The 22,747-nt window shown below is 39.0% G+C and overlaps 1 protein-coding gene across 4 annotated transcripts in view; it reads left to right on the plus strand.

Moving 5' to 3' along the window:
* The window catches only part of Fnbp1l (formin binding protein 1 like), a 98,840-nt gene that overhangs the window by 40,253 nt on the left and 35,840 nt on the right, over positions 1-22,747 (plus strand). For all 4 annotated transcript variants that reach the window (XM_032897380.1, XM_032897381.1, XM_032897382.1 and 1 more), the window contains exon 2: positions 6,543-6,658. In XM_032897380.1, coding sequence (XP_032753271.1) covers positions 6,543-6,658 — 116 coding nt within the window. The remainder of the gene's footprint in view (positions 1-6,542; positions 6,659-22,747) is intronic.

Here is a 22,747-nt window from a genome sequence, read left to right on the forward strand (position 1 = left end):
CCTTGTTTTTCTATTTGTGACAGTGGCTTGACTGTCGTATACGCCTGTGTGTCAGGAGTGCTGTAGACCTGTTTTCCTGTTTTTTTTTCAGCCAGTTATAGGAACAGAGTGTTCTGCTTTCAGGAATGTAGTCGTTCCTGTCCACTGGTCTCCAGCTGTCCCTGTGGGCGGGAATCAGGAGTGCCTGCCCCTACTTCTCCTGGGTCCCTGTGCATAGAGGGCCCATATGGTGTTAGGCATTTTCCTCTGGAGTCAGAAATGTGGCCAGAGAGTAGTCTCCTGGTTTCCCAGGTGTGTCTGCCCCTCTGAAGGTCTAGCTCTTCCTCCCACGGGATTTGGGTGCAGGGAGCTGTTTGACTGGGTCCATTCAGATCCGGGCACAGTCTGGACCACAAGGCTCCTGCAGCTTGACTGCCCCTATCTTCCTGTGCCTAGAGGCCCTATACAATTTCCTCCTGTGCCAGGGATGTAGGCAAAGGTGGGCAGAAGTGGTGGTCTCTCCTGCCTTGCAATTTCAGGATTGCCCACATGTCTGGGTGTTCAGTTCTCTCTCCCACGGGGTTTGGGAGCAGGGAGCTGTGGGCCTAGATTAGCGAGGTTTGGGCGTTAGGTAGAAACCAGAAGTGTCCAGTCCCAGAGGAATTTTGCCTTTGTGTGTCCTAAGTCCACCAGGCAGGTCACTTGGAGCAGAAAAGTTGGTCTTACCTCTGATCTCAGGTCTGAAGTCACTCCTCAGTGCTCGGTTTCAGCTCTCCGTGAAGGTAGCAACCAGAAGGACCTGGCTCTCCTTTTCCTGGGTCCCTGTGCACAGGGGCCCCAGGTGGCGCTAGGCGTTTTCCTCTAGAGTCAGGAATGTGGGCAGAGAGTAGTCTCTTCTGGTTTCTCAGGTGTGTCTGCCCCTGTGAAGGTCTAGCTCTCTTCTCCCACAGGATTTGGGTGCAGGGAGCTGTTTGACCCGGTTTGTTCAAATCCGGGTGCAGTCTGGACCACAGGGCTCCTGCAGCTTGACTGTCCCTATCTTCCTGTGCCCAGAGGACCTATACAGTTTCCTCTTGGGCCAGGGATGTAGGCAAAGGTGGGCAGAAGTGGCGTTCTCTCCTGCCTTGCAGTCTCAGGATTGCCCACATGTCTGGGCGATCAGCTCTTTCTCCCACGGGGCTTGGGAGCAGGGAGCTATGGGCCGGGATCAGTGAGGTTCGCCAGCCAGCCAGAAACCAGCAGATTTCATTTCTTGATGTATTGTAATTAATATGCCTATTTGAAGATCAAGTTATTAACTATCATTATGATATTAATTCAGTGGATTGCATGAATTTTACCATAAAAATGTTTTTTGCAGTTTAAATATAGTAACTTTTGATTTTCAGTTTGTAGATTTACTGTTTGAAGTAGAAGAAAACCTTTATAATTTGGTTATAGCATAGTTAGAATGTTTCTATCCCACACTGTCCCTGTCTTTCTGCTCTACTCTGATCTCACTCTTGCTTCAATGGTTATAATGCAAAGTCTGTTTCACTTAGAACCAACCTCATGTTTCTTACCTTCGTGCTGCTGTTTCCCACTGATTGCTGTTTTGTTGTTTATAAAGTTGGCTTTTATTTGGGACCTATTTACTTTAAAAGTGTAGTAAATCCTTAGAATATATTCAATTATTGCACCTTTAATAGTCTTTACTTGTTAGATGTCTAGTACCTTTGCTGCTATTTTGATTGGTCTGTGGTTTTAAGATAGGGTATTGTTGAGTCTAGGGAGATCTTGAACTCACTGTGTAGCTGGTCTTTCTTGAGCTCTGATCTTCCTTTAGTCTTCAGGTCCAGCTCTACAGTACTAATTCTAGGTATTTGCATGAGTAGTGGAAAGTTGTATGGTGAGGAATCTAGCTCGGTTGGTAGGTGCTCGCTTAGTGTGTGTGAAGCCCTGGATGCAGTCCTCATGGACATGGATTACATGGTGACATCACCTGTAATCTCAGCACTCCGGAGGTGGGAACAGGAGGATTAGAAATTCAAAGTCGTCCTCAACATAGTGTGTTTATCTCACTTGAACTATATGTAACTTTTTCTAGAAAACAAATTAATATCGTATGCATATAAATTTTTGTAAAAATTAATGTGGGCTAGAGAAATGTCTCAATGGTTAAGAGTATGTTCTGTTCTTAGCTCACGTGTGGAGGGCCACAATTGTCTGTAATTCCAGTTCTAGGGGGGATTTGATACTTCTGGCTTCTCTGGGCTCCTGTACTCACATGTACATACATCCCTAATTAAAAATAGTAAGTTTTACAAACTGGAAAACCTTATAAAAGGAAATTATAAGGTTCTAAAATTAGAAGGTTTTATGGCTTGTAAATTTAACCGTTAAAGGTGAGATGTGACCATGTTTTCTCAATAATCTGATTAGTTTAGTTTTAAAACTTTCATTTTTAAATATTTTAACATGATAAAGAACTCAAAATACCTTTGAGAAAGCTGGTGCTTCTGAGATTTGGTGTGGATCAGGCAGGTTCAGGGTTAGCACTGATGAGGGGAAAACTGATGATACTTACATCGAAAGACCATGGCTCTAGCTAGTGAAACTCTAGTGACTCTGACTATTCAAGTACATAATAATACATACTTTAAAAACAGTTTTGTTTGATTGTTGAGACATGATCTCCCTATCAGATTTATTAGCTTAGGCTGGCCTCAGTCTTGGTTGATTCTCCTGTGTCAGCCTCCTGAATGCTGGAAAAACCCAGTGATGTTTCAGTAGAGGAATAATGACTATCCACAGAGCAAACAGGCATAGCGTATATTTAAAGCAGGAATCTTAAGAAAAGAGCATACAAAGTGATCCACTAGAATTCTTTGTGTTGTCTAAAGCTCTACTAGTATGTAAAGCATGAATTGACATCAATGTCTTGGATTTAAAGAGATGTTGGGTAAAATTTAATACCTAAGCATAGGCAGACAATAGGAAATGGCCAACATAATGCTTGCTATCTTATTATATTTTTAGAAAAAAGTTTTGTTTTTTTTTTTTAAATAAAGAAAATGACTTACAAGTTCAAGGGCTTACCACTATAGGACTGACCCCACTTTAGTTGCTGTCCAGGCCTCTAGTACTTGAGGAAATGCGTTGCTTCTACGTCCTCCTCAGCTTTCATAATTCACTCTGCTGTCCCACAGGTCTCAGAGCATGTAACTGTTGCTTGATAATAACACGCAGATAAACATCCACATGAAGAAGTACATAAAATGAGGTCCAGAAAGGCTCAGAGCACAAGTATGACCTTTGGTCCCTGTGGCACATGGCTATGGTCAGCAACCAAGCCACTTTCCAAACACATTGTCTAGGGTTTTCATGGAAGTTCCATGGCAGACACCATTGAGTAAATCCTTGGTTATTGGTTATTTTAATCAATCCCTAGCCCCTCTTATTAGGAAGCTGAAAGTTTCAATCCTGTAGTAACAGGTTCCTTTGGTAAATAACCTCCAATCCAGGTCACCTCATTAGCATAAAATCGAGTATGGTTCGAGGGGGACTAGGAGTTTAAAATTTCATGAAGATAAGAGAAGCATGCCTTCTGTCCCTCGGGGAGTTATAAAGGTTTGCACTTCTTGCTTGCTCTCTTGTATTACAGATACAGATATCTCTAACACCACATATCAGCAATGTGGCAACAAGCTAAATACTGAAGAAGATGATTATAAAACATCTCTAAACAATTTCTGGGCCCAAGTTGTTCTTCTGCCTCTGCCTCCAAAGTAGCTGCTGTGAGAGGAATGCGTCATTTTTATTTTTTATTTTCAACAACAATAACAAAATATATAACAGTGTCGTCATATAGTTGACCATTTACTTTGATTAAAGTATAGACACTTGAGTATTTCTCAGCTTATGATGTCCGTTAGGTTCTGTCTCAATATACAAGTATATTTAGAACATCTTACTGTGTGTGCGAGCCGTTAAAGAAAAGATGTGTTGGACATTTCTTCTCAGTAATAAAAGACTCCAACAAAAACAATATTGTGTGAGATGACTGTGTTAGCTACCAGTAAAGCTCTGGTTTTTTTTTTTTTTTTTTGGTTTTTTTTTTCGAGCTGGGGACCGAACCCAGGGCCTTGCACTTCCTAGGCAAGCTCTACCACTGAGCTAAATCCCAACCCCAGTAAAGCTCTGTTTTGACTGGGATTTTTCTATTCTGCTACTAGACCTGTGCTTTGACTGGAAGTTTAAAAAGGAAGTTGAAATTTATTCATTTTGTTATTTATAGGTAAGAAGAAAATGAACGAGAGAGTCCATAGAGCATTTAGGTATATTGTTAAGTTGACCTCACAAAAATAATATTTTCATAGTATATGGAAGACAAGCTGTTTTCAGTGCTCCTAGTAGGAATTGGGAGGGACCCTTGAAAATCTGTTTCTCGTAAATTCAGTTTATCTTTTGAATATTTTAAAGTTGTTACCCTTTTAAAATAAGTGGTTGTCAGTTATATTCTCAAAATATGTAATTTTGAAAAGAGTATCTTCAAAAGATAAAGGGAAGTTTTAATGGTTAGTGATTAGTTGCCTTTTTAAAGAAATGTGAATTATGGAGAAAATATTTTGATAGTGAATGTTTAGAAATGTATCTATTACTTAACAATATCACCCATAAATTCCACTATTTATTGGAAGCAAATATGTCAAAAGACTAAAAAGTTAAAATTATTTATTTACTTACTTACTTACTTACTTACTTATTTACTTATTTATTTATTTTTCCCAACCAAAAAGAGCCCAGGACCAGATGGGTTCAGTGCAGAATTCTATCGGACCTTCATAGAAGACCTCATGCCAATACTGTCCAAACTATTCCACAAAATAGAAACAGATGGAGCACTACCCAATTCCTTCTATGAAGCCACAATTACTCTTATACCTAAACCACACAAAGACCCAACAAAGATAGAGAACTTCAGACCTATTTCCCTTATGAATATCGATGCAAAAATACTCAATAAAATTCTTGCAAACCGAATCCAAGAACACATCAAGACGATCATCCATCATGATCAAGTAGGCTTCATCCCAGTTATACAGAGATAGTTCAATATATGGAGATCCCTCAACGTAATCTACTATATAAACAAACTGAAAGATAAAAACCACATGATCATTTCAAAAGTTAAAATTATAAGTGACGTGATTTACGGGTCTGTATTTGGGCAACATTTCACTGCGTAAAACATAAGGAGTATGCTGGTCCCACAGACAGGGAAGGGCTGAGACGGCAGGATAGAGCAGAAGGCAGTTTCGGTGTTATTTCCTTGTGGAAGTCGCTAAAGTAGCTGTACAGCTCATCTCAGAGCTGGCCTGTTTAGGGACTGGGTTATTACTGTCCGCAGGTTTCCACTCTTCTCCTGCAGCTTGGGTTGGGCATGGTAGGCAGGGAACTTCAGCATGAGCTTAAGCCAGGACAATGACTGCTAAGTTTTGTTTTTGTTTTTTAATTTCATGTACATGGGTGATTTGACTGCATGCATGTCTGTGTGAAGGTGTAAGATCCTATAGAACAGGAGTCACAGACAGTTATAAGCTGCCATGTAGATGCTGGGAATTGAACCTGGGTCCTCTGGAAGAGCAGCCAGTGCTTTTAATCGCCCAGGCCAGGATACATACATACATACATACATACATACATAGAAAGATTTTGTTTTAATTCTTTGCTTTTTATTTGCTTTATTAACTTTACCTTCTTTCCTATGATGATGGGTAAAATTCTTCTATTGACAGAACTTGGACTGAGAGCAAAGGTCATGGGCAGCTAGGAACTGGGAACACAAGACTCACTTGATAGTGACAGTAAGATATTTCCATAGTAAGTGGACCAGGAGAGTCCAGCAAAAAAGAAAAGAGTAGAAACTACCTTTCCTGAGAGAGAAGCCAAGGCCTGAACTGGTGTTCTGGTGTTTAGGGAGCTCCCTTGTAAGGATTGTTAGGCATTCCTCAGCACACCTCCATGAATACAGTCTCATCTGTATCACCCATCCGCTTATCACGTGTGGCCATGGAAGTTAGGAACAAATGGTGCGCTTGTTTGTTGTTTCCTGGAGCCTAATGGCTTTCTTCTCCCAAAGGACAACCTCCCTTTCCATTCTTCTTTGACTGCTCCATTTCTTCGGTTTCCTGAGTCTGTCTTTACAGTTGTTTCCTCTGCTTCCTCCTTCCAGTTCTTGACACAGGGTGTGTGGGTCATTCTACAATCTTGGAAATCAGCTGCTTCTCTGTATGAGTCTGGTATTAGCCCTCTGTGCACAGGGTTGCAGGGAGTGATAATCACTATAGAGAGATTTCTTATAAATAATTGACTCACGTGGTTGTAGAGACTTGGCAAGAACAAAATCTGGAAAGGATCACACAGGGAAGAGCTACAGTTGCACACCAGTGGTGGGAGAGACCAGTATAAAGCAGAAGTATACTTTGTACTTAATTACTTCTGTACAAATATCAGAAACTGGTTAAAATGTTTGTGGCAACAATTTCAAGCTTGTTTAACCTGTTCTTGCTTTTCTTTTCTAGGATCAGTTCGATAGCTTAGATAAGCATACCCAATGGGGAATTGACTTCTTGGAAAGATACGCCAAGTTTGTTAAAGAGAGAATTGAAATTGAACAGAACTATGCGAAACAATTGAGGTAAGTTGGTTTACTTCTCACTTCTTAGAAATGAGGTTACACATTTAAACAGCTCAATATTAAAAACAAATAGTATTGTGCAGGTTAAACCTTGTGTTCTTTATCCATAGTGGTTTGAATTAGAGGGCTGACTAGTGGTTAATTTAGGTAAACCATTGCCTCGTACCATGGGGAGTATTGACTATCCAGATCATGAGTCACTTTGATTGTAGAAAGACACTTAAAATCCTTAAATCTCAGAGCAAAGAGGCAACCTGCTTAAGCAGCCAGGGCCTGCTGGCTTTAGCCCCTTTCCACCTTCTACCTGCAAGCCTTTAAATAAAATGGTTGGATGACTAAACAAGCAAGACCCTGTATTCAGTATTTTATACTTCTACTATTCGCTGATTTTTATTTATTTTTTTGAATTCTTCCTTATGTACTGAACTTGAGAATTCCTAAGTCTTCAAAATAGCTTGTGCCTGCTGAGCTTCTTTCTATATTTGTTAAAATATTATCAAAGTATTTGATGGAATTAATTAAGCTTTTATTGAAATAGAAAAATTATCATTGTTTAATGACAGTTTATCAAGGAACTTGATAAAAATAATGCTTGAAATTTGAAGAGCAGCCTGTGAAGTTTTAGCTAGGAGTTCAGGTGCTTCAGGCTGCAGAGGACAAAGTCCCAACATGAATTAGGCATGTGTGGTTGAAAAGTCCAGGCACATTTCCACTCAGGATGAAATGAGCTGCTCCTTGGTTCTTTGTATGTGAATTCTTTGAGCACACCCTCCTTTCTACTCCGTCACTTCTAGTTTTTTCATCTTCCCACTCTGGATCCTAGATTGACAAACCTTTGAGAGGGGAGACGGGAGAGAGGGGAGTGAAGAATAGAGGAAGGAGAAGGAAGGGTAGAAGTCTCCACCATCTTTAGTTTGTTTTGGTTTTTTTCAAGACAGAATCTCACTTTGTAGCTCTGCCTGGCCTCAAACTCACAGAAACCTGCCTGCCTCTGCCTTGTAAGCACTGGAATTAAAGACTTTCGCCACCACACTTCTACTTTTTTTGTAGATGTTCTAATAAGATTTCCTTTTGTGATTGACTTGAGTTAGGCTGTATGCTTATTGTGTAATTTATTGAAGTGGTGATGCTGGATTGACTTCTAGGTAGTGATAGAAGAAAGATGGCAGTAGACTCAGAAAGAAGAAGGAATAGGGATAAGTCAATTATGCCCTTGTAGCCAACTCACTGGGTGTAGGATGACCAAGGACTAGTATATCATTATACTAGATATAGATGACTATTCTGTTATTATACCAGTTTCCTGATCAGTTTTCTGGTGTTTCTTAAGGTGCTTTTCATATACGAATACAAATAGGGAGCTTGCCAATATCTCAGTGATAACAGTAATGATACTTTATCTGTTCAAAAGTTATTATATGGGAATCTTAAACATGAAGGACCTCTGGGAGGTTAACATGAAAAATGTACTTGTGCAAATTAAAAATGTCTGCCATCTTATTAAAAACACATTTATTTTATTATCCTTATTATTATCTATACCATGTGTATGCCCAATGCCCAGGAAGCCAGGAAAGGACATTAGATCTCCTGGAATTGGGAGTACAGATGGTTGCCAACTGCCATGTTGGATCTGGGAGTTGAACCCAGTCCTTTGAAGAGCAGTGGGTGCTCTTAACCACAGAGCAGTCTCTCCAGCTCCCTCATCTAATTTTGAATTTGTTCTCAATTCAAATAAATAAAAATTTATAATTTTGAGTTTTCAATACAAGTGAATTGAAGACATACATAAATGACAAATGATAAAAGAAAAGATTAGAAACAAACGAACTGGGGGTTGGGGATTTAGCTCAGTGGTAGAGCGCTTACCTAGCAAGCACGAGGCCCTGGGTTGGTCCCCAGCTCCAAAAAAAAAGAAAAAAAAAAAAAAAAAAAAAAAAAAAAACAAACAAACTGGGCTGGAGAGATGGCTCAGCGGTTAAGAGCATCAACTGCTCTTCCAGAGGTCCTGAGTTCAAATCCCAGCAACCACATGGTGGCTCACAACCATCTGTAATGAGATCTGATGCCCTCTTCTGATGTGTTTGAAGACAGCGACTTATATATAATTAATAAATAAATAAATCTTAAAAAAAAAAAAAACAAACGAACTAGATCAATATAGGAACAAAACACAGCTAACTACCTGGGGCCTCAAGAATATGACCACTGTGTCATAGCAAGCCAACAACAAAATGAAAACTCCTAAGAATGTGCCTGGGTCCTCAGGAAAAAAGTTAATCACCTTCTCTTCTTTCTTTCGAGACGACAGGGCATTTGACAGTGTGCCTCAAAGTACAATGGGTGTCTTTTAATCTAGCACTTTAATTTTTAAACTGTTTTGTAGGAAACATAAATATGTATGCACAAAATTATCATTGCTGAAAAACTAGGATTCCTTTCTAGAAATATCTACCAACACATTAATGATAAGAAGTATTATTGTATGTATCCAGTTTGAACGACCAGATATCCGAACTTGTTTACACGTGGAAGACTGTTCACATTCAGTCATCAGTGTGAAAAGCATGTTGCAGAGTGTAGATCTTACTGCTTGCCTGAATTTATATGTATAATTAGGTAAAAATTTGTGAAATTTGTATGAATCCTGAAGAGCTCTACAATTCCAAGTGTTTCCAGTTGTTGCTCTTGTGGACTGGGAGCAGGTAGGTGATAAGGGAAAGAGATTATTTTCACTTTAGGCATTTTTGTGGTGTTATTTTCAGTGACTCTATAAAATTTTGGTAATTTAAAACTCTTAAGCAAAGTGGTGGTATACTTGGAAAGAATGCTATTACAGATTGCAAAACAAAAAAAAGAGATAATTTATAAGATGAACTTAAACAACCTAGTGTATCCTAATTACCAGGGTAACACCCAGACTCAGGGTTGTGATGGCTTCAGTTTTGCTAGAGTAACAGGACTGACTCATCTAATGAAGTTGCAGGCTCGTTTGCTGCTGTTCCTAGACTGGTACCTCTTGCTTCACTTACTTGCAGGGGAGTAGGGGCATTGTATTGTATTGACTGGACCTCACAATTATTTATGAAAAAATCCAATTTTATAGGGCGAGATGGGATTTGTTATGCCCACTCTGTGTGAGGATTCACCTCTTTAAAGGAGTCTGGCACATGTCTATCCTAACAGAAGCTCTCCATGGCAGGGCTGTGGGATATTGTTGAGGTATTTGGGAGAAGACTTGGGAGGAGGCATGTTTAATTTGATGCTGTCTACTCCTTCCCTCTTTCTATGTGGAGATTTGCTGCTTTGGATGAATGACTGGTAAATGATTAAATTGTCAGGTGCTGTTTATAGTTTATTTTTTGTTCAAAGGGAAGAGGCTTGTCTTGTTTACTTCCTCTCTAGGCTAGCTCCTCCTATTGCTGATACAGAGGTTGACGTCATGTATAGGAGGAGACTAATGCTGCTGCTTGCTGAGGTTCTCTGTCATAATTACTGTATTCAGATTATTAAATTTTTCCCTTCTTTTCCCTAGAGGGGGATAGCATGCAGCATTTTGATACTTAGCCAATTTAGCTTCTAACCCACCATCCTTCTTCCTGCCTTTGCCTCCCAAGATGATACGTTTATATCATCATGTCCTGCTCCAGTTTAAATGCATTGTGAGATTTTAAAACATCTCTGATACCAAGTCATCCTGTGCCCATTATCTCCCCCTCCCTTTAAAATTCTTTTTCTTTTCTTTTTTTTTTTTTTTTTTTTTTTTTTTTTTTTTTTTGAGACCGGCCTGGAACTCACTCTGTAATCAGGCTGGCCTTTGATTCACAGAGCTCTGCTCACCTCTGGTTCTGGAGTGCTGGAATTAAAGGGGTATGGCACCTTACCCAGATGTTCATATATTTTGATAGTTTAGGCTTAACTATATTTTGGTGTTGGATAGTGATTGATATGAGAGTGTTTTTATTAGGGTTTTACTGCTGTGAACAGACATCATGACCAAGGCCAATCTTTTAAGGACAATATTTAATTGGGGCTGGTGGATAGGTTCAGAAGTTCAGTCCATTATCATCAAGGCGGGAACATGGCAGCATCCAGGTAGCCCACGTCCACAGTGACACACCTACTCCAACAAGGCCACACCTCCCAACAGTGCCACTCCCTGGGCCCAGCATATACAAACCTTCACAATCTGTATAAATAAAAGTTTAGAAAATAAAGACAGTTGATGTCCATTTTGAGTCATGCTAAATAATGATTACAGAGTATTCAATTTACTGATTTTTGTATTGACTGGTTTTGTGTGTCAACTTGACACAAGCTAGAGTCATCAGAGTTTCAGATGAGGAAATGCCTCCATGAGATCCAGCTATAAAGCATTTTCGGCTAGTGATCAATGCAGGAGGAAACTCCCACCACCAACCCCCATTGTGGATAATGCCATCCCTTAGCTGGTATTCTTGGGTTGTTTAAAAAGGCAGGTTGAGCAAGCCAGGGAAAGCAAGCCAGTAAGCAGCATCCCCCCATGGCCTGTCTGCATCAGCTCCTGCCTCCAGGGTCTAGCCCTGCTTGAGTTCCTGTCCTAACTCCCTCCAGTGAACTATATATAGATTTGGAAGTATAAGCCAAATATACACTCGCCTCCCCAACTTGCTTTTTGGTCATGGTGTTTGTCATAGCAATAGAAACTTGACTAAGACAAGAGACAACCCAACTGAAATCAGCCGATGTGTGTTTGTATGTGTATGCAGGGATCAAACACGGTGCCTTATGCATGCTGTGCAGATAGATACTCTGCCCATAAGTTTATCTCCAGTCCACCGATTTTAATAAATTTGTATTATGTATGGCAAGGATTAATTAAAATCTCTAAGTGTGTTTGCACAATAAGAATGCTAGGGTGCTGACGCAGGAGTGGATAGGTGAATGGAGGAGTACCCTCCTAGAGGCAGCGGGGAGGGAGCTTGGGGGTTTGTGGAGGGGAAACTGGAAAGGGGGATAGCATTTGAAATGTAAATAAATAAAATAACCAATGGGGAAAAAAAGAAATTGAAGTTTCAGTACTATTTTATAGATTTGGAAATGGCAACTGGTTGCATTTTATTTGTTGCTGCTGAGTGTGGGCCCCTGGGTATTATTGCTTCTCACCAAGAGATTCACTAGTTCTGTTGATTTCCCCACCATCACCACACAGCCAGTGCACACTACATCTTTATTAAGACTTTGCTGCATATAAGACTTTGCTGTAAATTAACCCAAAACTAACACACTTTTTCCAGCTAACTAATCCATGTAAATATAGCAGAGTAATAATTGTAGAAATTTCATGAAAATGTAAACTAGCATCTTAAGCATGGTGGCACATCCCTTTAATCCAAGCACCTGAGATCCAGAGGCAAGAGGATCACTGAGTTTCAGGCCAGTCAGGGCTTCATAGTGAGACCCTGTCTCAAAGGGAAGAAGAAATACAATTTGTAAGTTTGGTTTGGGCTGTGTATTTTTCCATGCAGTTGAAGTGGGGGGGGGGAAGCACTAGCAGTTTATAAGCCCTTCCTTTTAAGAAAATGTTTTTCTTATTAATGAAGTTTCATTAAAAACAAGTAACATTTCAAGAAGCCTGATTGTCTGAGGGACAGATTTGTGGTGGTTCAGTTGCTTGAGGTTTTAAACCTCATTTAAGTGCTCTCTCTCTCTCTCTCTCTCTCTCTCTCTCTCTCTCTCTCTCCTCTCCTCCCTCCCCTCCCTCCCTCCCTCCCTCCTTCCCTCCTCTTTCTCTCAGTAAATACTTTGGTTTCTGTAACCTGTTATAAATTACAGATAGTATTTTCCTTTAGTTTCCTCTGATATTTTTCCCCTTCAATTTTCTCTTAATTCTGTCGATTGTTTTCTCTTGATGCTGTTATCAGAAGAAACGTTTTCTTCAATATCTTGTAACTACGTCTTGAAATGTACAGTTGGGCCTCATTGAGCGGCCATCAGTGTGGCTGTTTGTTGTTTTGATCACTGCCTTCTGTTCCTGTTCTTAGTTTTTGCATGCCGTGGAGCTCCATTAACTTCCTTTGTTGTACCTAAGGTGGCTGCTCTTCAGTTCAACTGTCAGCCAATTACTAAGCTGGTGGGATTTGTAACAACTGAATTGTTGTTTTCAGTGTGATTAAACTGATGTCCCATTTAATCTTCACAAAAGTTTGATTTCTGTTACTTCTGTGGTTTTAGCACATACAGAGTACATGTATAGTAGCCTTCCATCTTGTACTTTTGTGGAATGATTCAGTAAGCACTTGTCATTTTTCTAATAAGATCAGGTACATCTATTTTCATAAGAACTGCAAGTCATATTCCTAGTTTACAAAAGTGTTTTCTTAGATTAAATGACCTAAACAGAACTTAGTAAGTAACTCATAGAACCTTTTAAAAACAAAAAATACACTCAAGCCTGTTGGGTTGAATGTCTTTTTGGTGAAATTCTCACTATTTAAGGACCTTATTGTTTAAACATTAAACTGAAAAAATAATTTATTTGTTCACAATATCAGTTATTTGTCCTTTATTCAGTCCTTTACCCTCTTCTGGCATCAACCCAGGGCCTTCGTCTGTTAGATAAGCACTCAAGTACTACGCTAGATAGCTCCCATTTGGACACCGAATCTGAATTCAAAAGGAAAACAAATGATCAAATTTCTTAGCAGAATTTATCTGGAAAACATAATACTTAAGTCTGTGGTATTAGTTTGTTTCTCAGTCTAAATTGAACAGGTAAAAAATTTTTCTTGTCTATTTTTAGCTTACTTGAAAATATTCCTCTAAAAGACCCACAGATTCCTAAAGAGCCCCATTGTTACCCTCATCATACAACAGTAGTGACACATTGCTAACATTTGTGAGTATAGACTGTGGGGTTGGTATGCTAACACGCATAGCTCACATTCATCCATAGTTTATAGGTACTATATTCTTGAGATGCTGAAAATAAAACTGGGGACTGGGCTGTAAAAAAATATATGAAAGACCATTTGTGTATCTTCATATCTTGGAGTTCCTTTGATTATTTTTTCTTTCCCTGAGTTTTTCAGGCATCAGTATTTAAAGCTTCTATCTTTCTTGTTGTCTGTCTGCTTAGCATCTGTCACTGGCATGGTGCAAACATTAACACTGAAGCATGTCTCTTTAAAACAGTATGCATAGGCAAACTTTGTTTGAATAGTAGTGAATGAGGTGATAGCTTATTTTTTAGTATTAAAAATTGAAATAATATAATAAAATTTGCCATGTTAGCCATTTAAAAGGTATAGTTAAGTACATTCATTCACATGACTGTGTAGCTATTGACATTATCCATCTCCATAACTTATCGTTCAGAAGAGAAATACTGTGCCCACTAAATAATCGCTTCTCAATCCAACTTCCTTTAACCTGTAACAACCACCTTTCAATTCATTTTTCTATGAATTGGAAATCTCTTGTAGACATTTGTTATTTTGCTCACAGTTTATTTCATTTACAATTATGTTTTTAATGATACATGTAGCATGTACTATGTTAGCAATGTTCATGCTGTAATACTTTTTAAAAATATATATTTCCAACATATTTTTTATAGATGGGAAAAACAGGTGCAGAAGTATGGAATAGAAAAGAGATAGCAACATGAGCTGCTTTATTAGTGCATAGCCACCAGCTAGTAATAGAGGATGTCCTCTTCAAAACACTTAAGATTCAGAGTGGAGTGTGTAGCAAGGCTGAAGAGTTCAGTCTCTAGTATTAAGAAGATAGGCTGCAGTTCTTATTTTTGTATGGATCACTGAGTGCACAGTCCTTACTTTTAATTAAATCTGAACAGAATCGTGGCCACGGGACTCGGGTAGAAGTAGATGAAGTACTTGGTTTCATGTGTCACATAGCAAAGACCCACCCCATGATGTGGTGCCAAGTGAGTTGTACTTGTGTACTGCTCTGAGAGGTGCTGCACTGCCATCTTCCTATAGTTCATCTCCTCAGTGCCCGACAAGCACACCCTACCAAGTTCTGTTTCATTTCCATGTCATGTTTGCATTTTTATCCCTAGATTCTGCTTTTATGTGACTACTTAGGAACAAGGGCTTGCTGACTTGCCGTAGGCTCCTGGAAGAGGTGTGGGCATTTGTCAGGCCAGAAAAGAGATGGTGTTACTACCTAAGCTATGGTACATCCCTATTTTCTTTTAAAGAATAAAAAACTCTAACCCATTATTTGTACATTCACGTTTTGTTTATTAGCTCATTTGTTTTTGGGAATTGGGTTGTTTTCACCTTTGATTATTACAAAAAGTATTACTGTGGATGTAGGTGTACAAATATCTCTTTAGGACCTTGCTTTCACATTGTTTTTGCATATCCAGAAGTAAAATAGTGAGTCCATGTAGTATTTCTGTCTATAATTTTTTTAATTTCAAAAACATTAGTTCTTTTAGAGCTCACACAACTTTGACCTTATTCGCCCCTCCTACAGCTCCTTCTAGATCTACCCCTAGTTCTCATCCACACAGATCTGTGCCTTTTTTCCTCTTAAAACTTTTTAAGGTGGGTTGGGGATTTAGCTCAGTGGTAGAGCGCTTGCCTAGGAAGCGCATAAGGCCCTGGGTTCGGTCCCCAGCTCAAAAAAAAAGAACCAAAAAAAAAAAAAAAAAAACTTTTAAGGTTATTTTTGCTGCTCAAATATTGATAGGTGTGTAGCATTCTACTGAGTGTTGTTGACTTACTAGGTCTACACTTTTAAAGAAAATTTGTCTTTCCCTCTCTTACAAGCTAACAGTTGCCAATACCTTCATAGCTAACGATCAGATTTTATGCCCAACTCCCTTTTCTGTGCTAGGATTTGGCCTAGCTTGGGGCTAGTGCAGGTTTTGTACATGATTTCTCAAGAACTGTGAGTTCATATTTGCACTTGCCTCTGTGTCCAGAAAACACGGTTTCCTTGTCATCAACTGCAGTCTTTCTGACCTGTCTCCACAATGACTCTTAGCTGTAGATGCATGTATATGGATGTGTGTAGTCTCTATATTCCCCATAAAGGCTGAACATTCTGCAGTCTATTCTCTGTCCCTTGGCAGGTCTTTATGTTAACTACGACCCACTGCAAATACAAGCTTCTCAGATGAGGCTTGAGAGATGCATTGATCTATAAGTATTACAATAAATCATTGGGAGTTGCTTTAATACTGTGTCCTTTTAGCAACATAACAGTAGATTTTTCCCTAGGCCTATGAACTGTCCAGCAATAGGGTTGCTTTTTGTTTGTTTGTTTGTTTGTTTTAAATCTAAGTAATGGTGCCAGGTTTAAGTTTCATCTTATGGAGTGGTGCTCTAATCCAGCCAGAAAGTGGTAGGTTATTCCCATGATGTTTATGCCGCTACTGCACCTGTGGGCATATCTTGCCAAGCAAGTCCTTATTGGAACCTGCAGGGTTTATGACTGGTGTCATTGGGTTGCTTTTCTTCCCCAGTATTTCATAGACCCCTGCTGCACTGTGGAAGCTAGCCAGTAGGGTGAAGCTTCAGGTGCCTGCCAGCTTCATTTTGCCATGTTTTATGACGTAAGGATGCAGTATGTCAGCAATGAGGCCTTACCATCACGTTCCAGAGGGTAACCAAAACAGTTAGTGCAGTAGTTTATAATGTTTGGAGGCTTATGGGACTTCACTGCCCAACAAGTCCAAAAAAGATAACCCATTCTTGACAGTGAGCTTTTTATTCTTTAGTTTCTAGTGGGCCATTGTTGCTGTATAGGAAGCTTCTACAGTAATGGACTTCCAAATTCATTTTCCATAAAGGTCTTTGGTGTTAATTCTCTCTCCCCATATCTCCTCTTCTGTCCTGCTCCTCGCCGTTCCTAGTCTTCCTATTCTGTTATTTCCCCTCAAAGCTTTATATCTGTATGTCCTTTCTCCTTCTTAAAAGTGATGGGACCCCTAAGTAATTCCTGACCTCTGAGGTATTCCATGTCAAACACATATCTGAAGATTGAAAGCTAACATGCAGAGATGAGAGAGACACACAATTTTGTTTCTAGCCCTGGGTTACCTCACTCAGAATGATTGTTTTCAGCTATATTTATTCAACTACAAATGTTATAGTTTTTTCCTTAATAACTGAATAATATTTTATTGTGTTAATATGCCACATTCTCAATGTCTGTTCATCAGTTGATGACATCTAGCTGTTTTCATTGTCTGGCTTTTGTAAATATCTCTAGGGTAGCATATAGAAGTTTTTGGGTATATATCTAAGAGTGGTATAGCTGGATTGTATGGTAGTTTTTGCTTTTTGCTCTATTTTTTGCTTTTTGAGGAAATGTAACAATAATTTCCATAATGGGAACGCCAATTTGCATTTCTACCATCAGTGAGTAAGTTCCCCTTTCCACATCATGCCAGCATTAGTCAGAGTGTGTGTGTGTGTGTGTGTGTGTGTGTGTGTGTGTGTGTGTGTGTGTGTGTGTGTGTGTGTATCTGGGGGTATCTGGGTGTCTGGTTGTGTATTATCTTGTCCATTTGGAATGGGGTGAATTTTTCATTTTCTTGATGGCTCAGTATATTGAACATTTAAAAAATGTTTCTCAGCTTCTGCATGTCATCTTTTGAGAACTCTGTACAGTTCTGTACTTCACTTTTTGATTGGGTTTGATTCCTTGTTTAATTTTTGGAGTTCTTTGTACACATTAGATTTTTAACAGTCAGGTGTAGCTGGTAGAGTTCTGGTTGTTTTGTTTTGTTTTGTTTTTCCCATTCTGTAGGCTGCTCCTTTTTCCAAGTGATAGGATCTTTTGCTGTACGCTTACGTTTTAGTTTCATGAGGTCCCCTTTATGAACTATTGATCCTAATGACTATGCTCACTTATTCAGAAAGTCAGTCCTTTCTCATACCAGCAAGTTCAAGTATGTCCATACATTCCCTGCTACAGAGTTAGGGTTTCAGGTTTTCTGTTGAGGTTATTAATCCAGTTGGAGTTGAGACTTGCAAGAAGGGTCAGAGATGAGAATCAAGTCTCCTTTTACATGGAGACCAACACTGTTTGCTAGAAGTGCTGTCTTTTCTCCAGTATTTATTATTGGCTTCTTTCGTTTTCAGGTGGCTACAGAGGTGTGGATTTAAGTGTGGGTCTTCAGGTCTACTCATTGATCAGTGAGCCACTTGCTATGCCAGTACCGTGCTGTTCTCATTGCTAGAACTCTGTAGTGGAACATCTGGATGGTGATACTGCCTCCATTTTTTTGTTGGTCAGAATTATTTTGGCTATCTCCCCCTGCCCCCCGTCCCCAGCACCATGAGATTTAATGTTGTTTTTTCAACTAATGTGAAGAATTGGGTTCGAATTTTGATGGGGCTGCATTGAATCTTTAAAATCATGGTAGAATAGACATTTTTACAATATTAAACCTGCCAATCCATGAAAATATGAGGTCCTTCCATCTTTATTTTTTTTTCTATGACTTAAAAGTTTTCATTATATAAGTCTTTCGTGTCTTTGGTTAGATTTCTTCTAATACACACACACACTTAGAATATATACATATAGAGGTGTAATTATGAGTGACATTTTCTTGAATTCTTTCTCATTAGGTTTGTCATTTGTATATATGAAGGCTAATGAAGCTTTGTGTTAATTTTTAATATCCTGCTACTTTGCTGAATATAGTTATTAGCTGTAGGAATTTTCTGTTGGAGTCTTTATGGCCTTTTTACATACAGAATCATATTATCTGCAAATAAAAATACTTCTGCTTCCTTCTTTCCTACTACTATCCCTTGGTCTCCTTCACTTGTCTTACTCTTCCAGCCCAGTATTATGTTAAACAGGAGTCAGGAGAGTGGACATTCCTGTCCTATTCCTGATTTTTATTGAAAATGCTTTGAGTTTTTTCTATTTAGGATGATGTTGACTGTGTGCTCCTTGTATATTGCCTTTACTATGTTGAGACATCCCCTGTATCTTTGTTCTCGCTAAGACTTTTTACCATAAATGGATGTTGGATATTGTCAAAGGTCTTTTCTTCAACTAATAAGATGAACATATGATTTTAACCTTATTATGTGGTGGATTATTTTTGTTGATCTCCATGTGTTGAATCATCTACCATCTATGCATCTCTGAGATGAAGCTCACTTGATTGTGATAGATGATCTTTTTGATGTGTTCTTAAATTCTGCTTCCAAGTATTTTGAGAATTCTTTGGCCTGCAATTTTCTTTTTTGTTTGTTTATGGTTATTAGAGTAATACTGGCTTTGTAAAAGGAATTTGTAAGTGTTCCTTCCTTTTCTATTTTGTGGAATAGCTTGAGAGGTATTAGTGTTAGTTTGTCATTGAAGATCTAATAGAATTCTGCACTGAATCCACATGACCTCTGCCACTTGCCTCAGGAACACGTGTCTGGTCTGCCTTTCTGTGTCCCTTCCTGTACACCCTCTTCAGGTAGGGAGTCCTAACTAAAGCTGGTAACCCCTTTACCCAGGATGCTTGCCCCATCCCTAGCAAGAAATCCAGACTTCCCCACTTCAGTTCCTCCTGTGAAAGTCTGAATGAGAATGACTCCCATCTTTTATGTTTAAATATTGGATCCACAGTTGGTAGATCTGTTTGGGAAGGATAAGGAGGTATGGCCCTGATGGAAGAGGTTTGTCACTGGGTCTTGCCTTTGAGATTTCAAAGGACCCATGCCATTCCTAGTCTTTTCTTCCTTGTTTCCTATGTGTGGATCAAGATGTAAACTCTCAGCTCTCCCTGTTGCCATGTTTTTGATCTGTCACTGTGAAGTCTAATCTTCTAAAACCCTAAGCCCTGAATTAAATGCTTTCTTTAATAAGTTGCCTTGATTATGGTGCTTTATATCACAGAATTAACAGAGTAACAAAGATACCACCCATTCCTACTGTGCATACCTGGTTTCTTATCTGGGCATATAACCACACTTCTTATGCCAACCACACTAATCCTTTTTGTAAGGGCCCCCTCCCCCTTTGACTAATTTCATACCAGCAAATCCACCCACCCCTGCAGCCTGCCTAAGGTGATGTGTTGTGCCTTCCTTCTAGTGCCCCTTCTCAAAAACAACCAAAAATCCTTTAGAGATTCCAGACTCATAGCATCAATCCTGTCAAAGCCTGTGGAAGAGTCTTGAGCACTTGCCCAGACACCTGAAGACTGGCAGTCAGGATCCTCTTAGTTTACTGGTCTATTTCTGGTTTTAGAAATCTCATGTAGCCAGATCTGAACGGGAATGACTACTCCTGGAATCTTATTTGACTATCAACACTGAATTTGCCCAAAGATAGAACCCTAAGTCTCATACAGCTGGTCAACTATTTGACAGATTGGGTAACAGGAAAAAGAGTTTCAGACAACCAGTCAACAAGAGAGACAAAACTTCTCTACCAAGAGACTATACCAACAACCTGAACTGCAGATTGCTTAGGCCCCATTGCAAATATACAAAGAGGAGTGACTAAAACAAGTCTCCACCTACAGTTAGTACTCCTATAGTAATTAATATTCCCTAAGAAAAGTGACTTAGATGGTATATAAGACATTGACTTCAGAGTAGCAATAATAAACATTATCAAAGAACTCTAAGAGACTATACATAAATGCTGGGATGCCAACTCTGATAAAACAATGAAAACAATCCAAGATTTGAAAACAATTTAATGAAGAAATAGAACCTTGGAACAAAAGCCATTATGAGATCTTAAAATGAAAAATTTGGGAATTCAAGCAAAAAATTCAGAGGAAAGCCCAAAATGTTAGTATATTCTATCAGTTTAAAATTTGTTATAGCAAGACGTAAGATCCAGAAAAATACACATCAGCTTATTAATAGTACTCATGTCTAGTGAGAGGAATTGGAAATGAACTCAAATTTAAGTTAAAATGGGTGAAGTGGAAGAAAAAAGGTTTTGAAGTCAAGGTTAAGGAATTGATCACTTTGTCAGAGAAAATGTCAAATCCAAGAAAACCCAAGAAAGGAATATGCTAGAACTCTGGAACACTATTAAAACAAAAAAACAAAACAAAACAAAACAAAAAAACCCAAAAGACTATAATGAGCAAATGAGAGCCAGGTCAAAGGCATAGAAAATATTTTCAACAAAATCATAAAAGAAAACATCCCTATTTTAAATAAAGATACTTATCCAGGTCTAAGAAGCTATAGAACACCAAGTAGGACTACAAAAAGAAAACATGGATAAAATACACATGGACATAGACACATAGGTAGAGTATCGCTGTATATCACCTCTATTATAATTTCTGTGTGTTTATAATAGTGTGTTTCTGTTAGTGCTTGGTCTGTAGTAACTTATCAGAACATGTCCTACATGCAAATTGATAACTTAGAGAATCTCTGTGCCTATGAGAGATAAACATTCTGAAATATAAGTGCAGATTTTTTAGATTTGCTCAATTTTTTAAAATTTAGTAACAGCTTAAATACCTACATGTGTAAAACAAGCCAAATTATAATTTATTTGAGCTATTAACATGTTCAATGTGAAAAGCCGAATTTATGAACTTATTAACTATTTTCTCCATGGAGGTTGATTTCAGTTGTCTTTTTTTTTTTTTTTTTTTTTTTTCTTTTTTTTTGGAGCTGGGGGCCGAACCCCGGGCCTTTTTCTTTCTAGGCAAGTGCCCTCCCCCTGAGCTAAATCCCCAACCCCGATTTCAGTTGTCTTTTAAGTAAACCTAAAGTTAGCAGAAATCTTATCAAACAGGGCAGGAACCTGGAGGCAGGGGCTGGTGCAGAGGCTGTAGGGGAGTGTTTGCTGGTCACTTGCTCAGCCTACTTTTCCAGGACAACCAGCCCAGGGACGGCCCTACCCACAATAGGATGAGCCCTCCCCGTCAGTCACTAAGAAAGTCCTACAGGCTCGCCCGCAGCTGGATCTTAGGGCCCTTCTCTCAGTTGAGGCCCCTCCTCTCTGACGACTCTAGCTCTTGTCAAGCTGGGACAAAATGATCCAGCACAGTAGACATGACTACTCATAGTAATTTGATGTCTATTTTTCCAGAGCTTATATTTTGCTACAATGGACATTTTAATTTGGTGGACTTTGCCATAGTTTTCCAGTACCAGAGAAGGCTTGAGTTGAGTGTATTATGATTTGTGTATAGCATCTGGGGTTTCTTCCTGTCTTCTTATCTGTGTTCTTTCCTTAGAAATTAGAGTTCAAATGAGTGGTATTTTTCAGTGTTTCGGCTGTGTTGAAACTTTGGAGGTTAACCTGTTAGGTTCATTTCAAGTGTTAGAAGCTCAGCTTAGATTGTGAAAAGCAAGCAAAGGAACTAACTGGCTGACTCATGTGACTGAATTATCTGTGTGTCTAGGTGCACAGAGAAGTATCTAGGTAATTAGTAACATTCCATTGCTCTGTTTTTGGGGTTTCTTTTCTTAATGTTGGTTTGATTCCCAAGTGGTCTCTTCTACATACAACTGTAAAATCATATTGTTAATATAACAACTTCACAAAGAGAACATACCTTCCCAGGAATTGTAATAGGATTGACTTTCATTGACCTGGATTAATAGGCCTGGATCATATTAATAAATGTTCACCTATATTATGTGGCTATCTTCATGACTACATGAATGAGATATATTTGAAAACATTCTAGCTTGTACTAGAATAACAACTTCCAAATACCAGAAACTACATAACTAACTGAAAGTTTACTTTGTACTTATGCAGTCTGCTTTAAGTCCATGGGACTGTAGGGTATCTCAGGAACTCACTGTTTCCATACTGTTCTCATCCCAAGGCTTGTACAGTTGCTTCAGCAGGCATCAAGAGAACAAGCTTCAGGTGATAAATAGATCAGGACTCACGGCCCATTTTATAGAATTGGCCATGTGATCCCAATGAACTGCAAGGAAGCTGGAAGTGGCCTGGTAGAGGCAGGCCACCCCTGTGAGTTCCACAACAGAAGCTACATAGTGAGAGCCCCTTTCAAAAAACAAAAACAATAGAAGAGAGAAGGGTGGAAGAAACATGAAAATGTCGGATGATGACCAAATGCTACCTTCATGGCTCACACCCTAGGTTGATGGTTGTTTTATT

The sequence above is a fragment of the Rattus rattus genome, chromosome 3 (genome assembly GCF_011064425.1).
Source record: "Rattus rattus isolate New Zealand chromosome 3, Rrattus_CSIRO_v1, whole genome shotgun sequence".
In the NCBI taxonomy this organism is placed as follows: domain Eukaryota; kingdom Metazoa; phylum Chordata; class Mammalia; order Rodentia; family Muridae; genus Rattus; species Rattus rattus.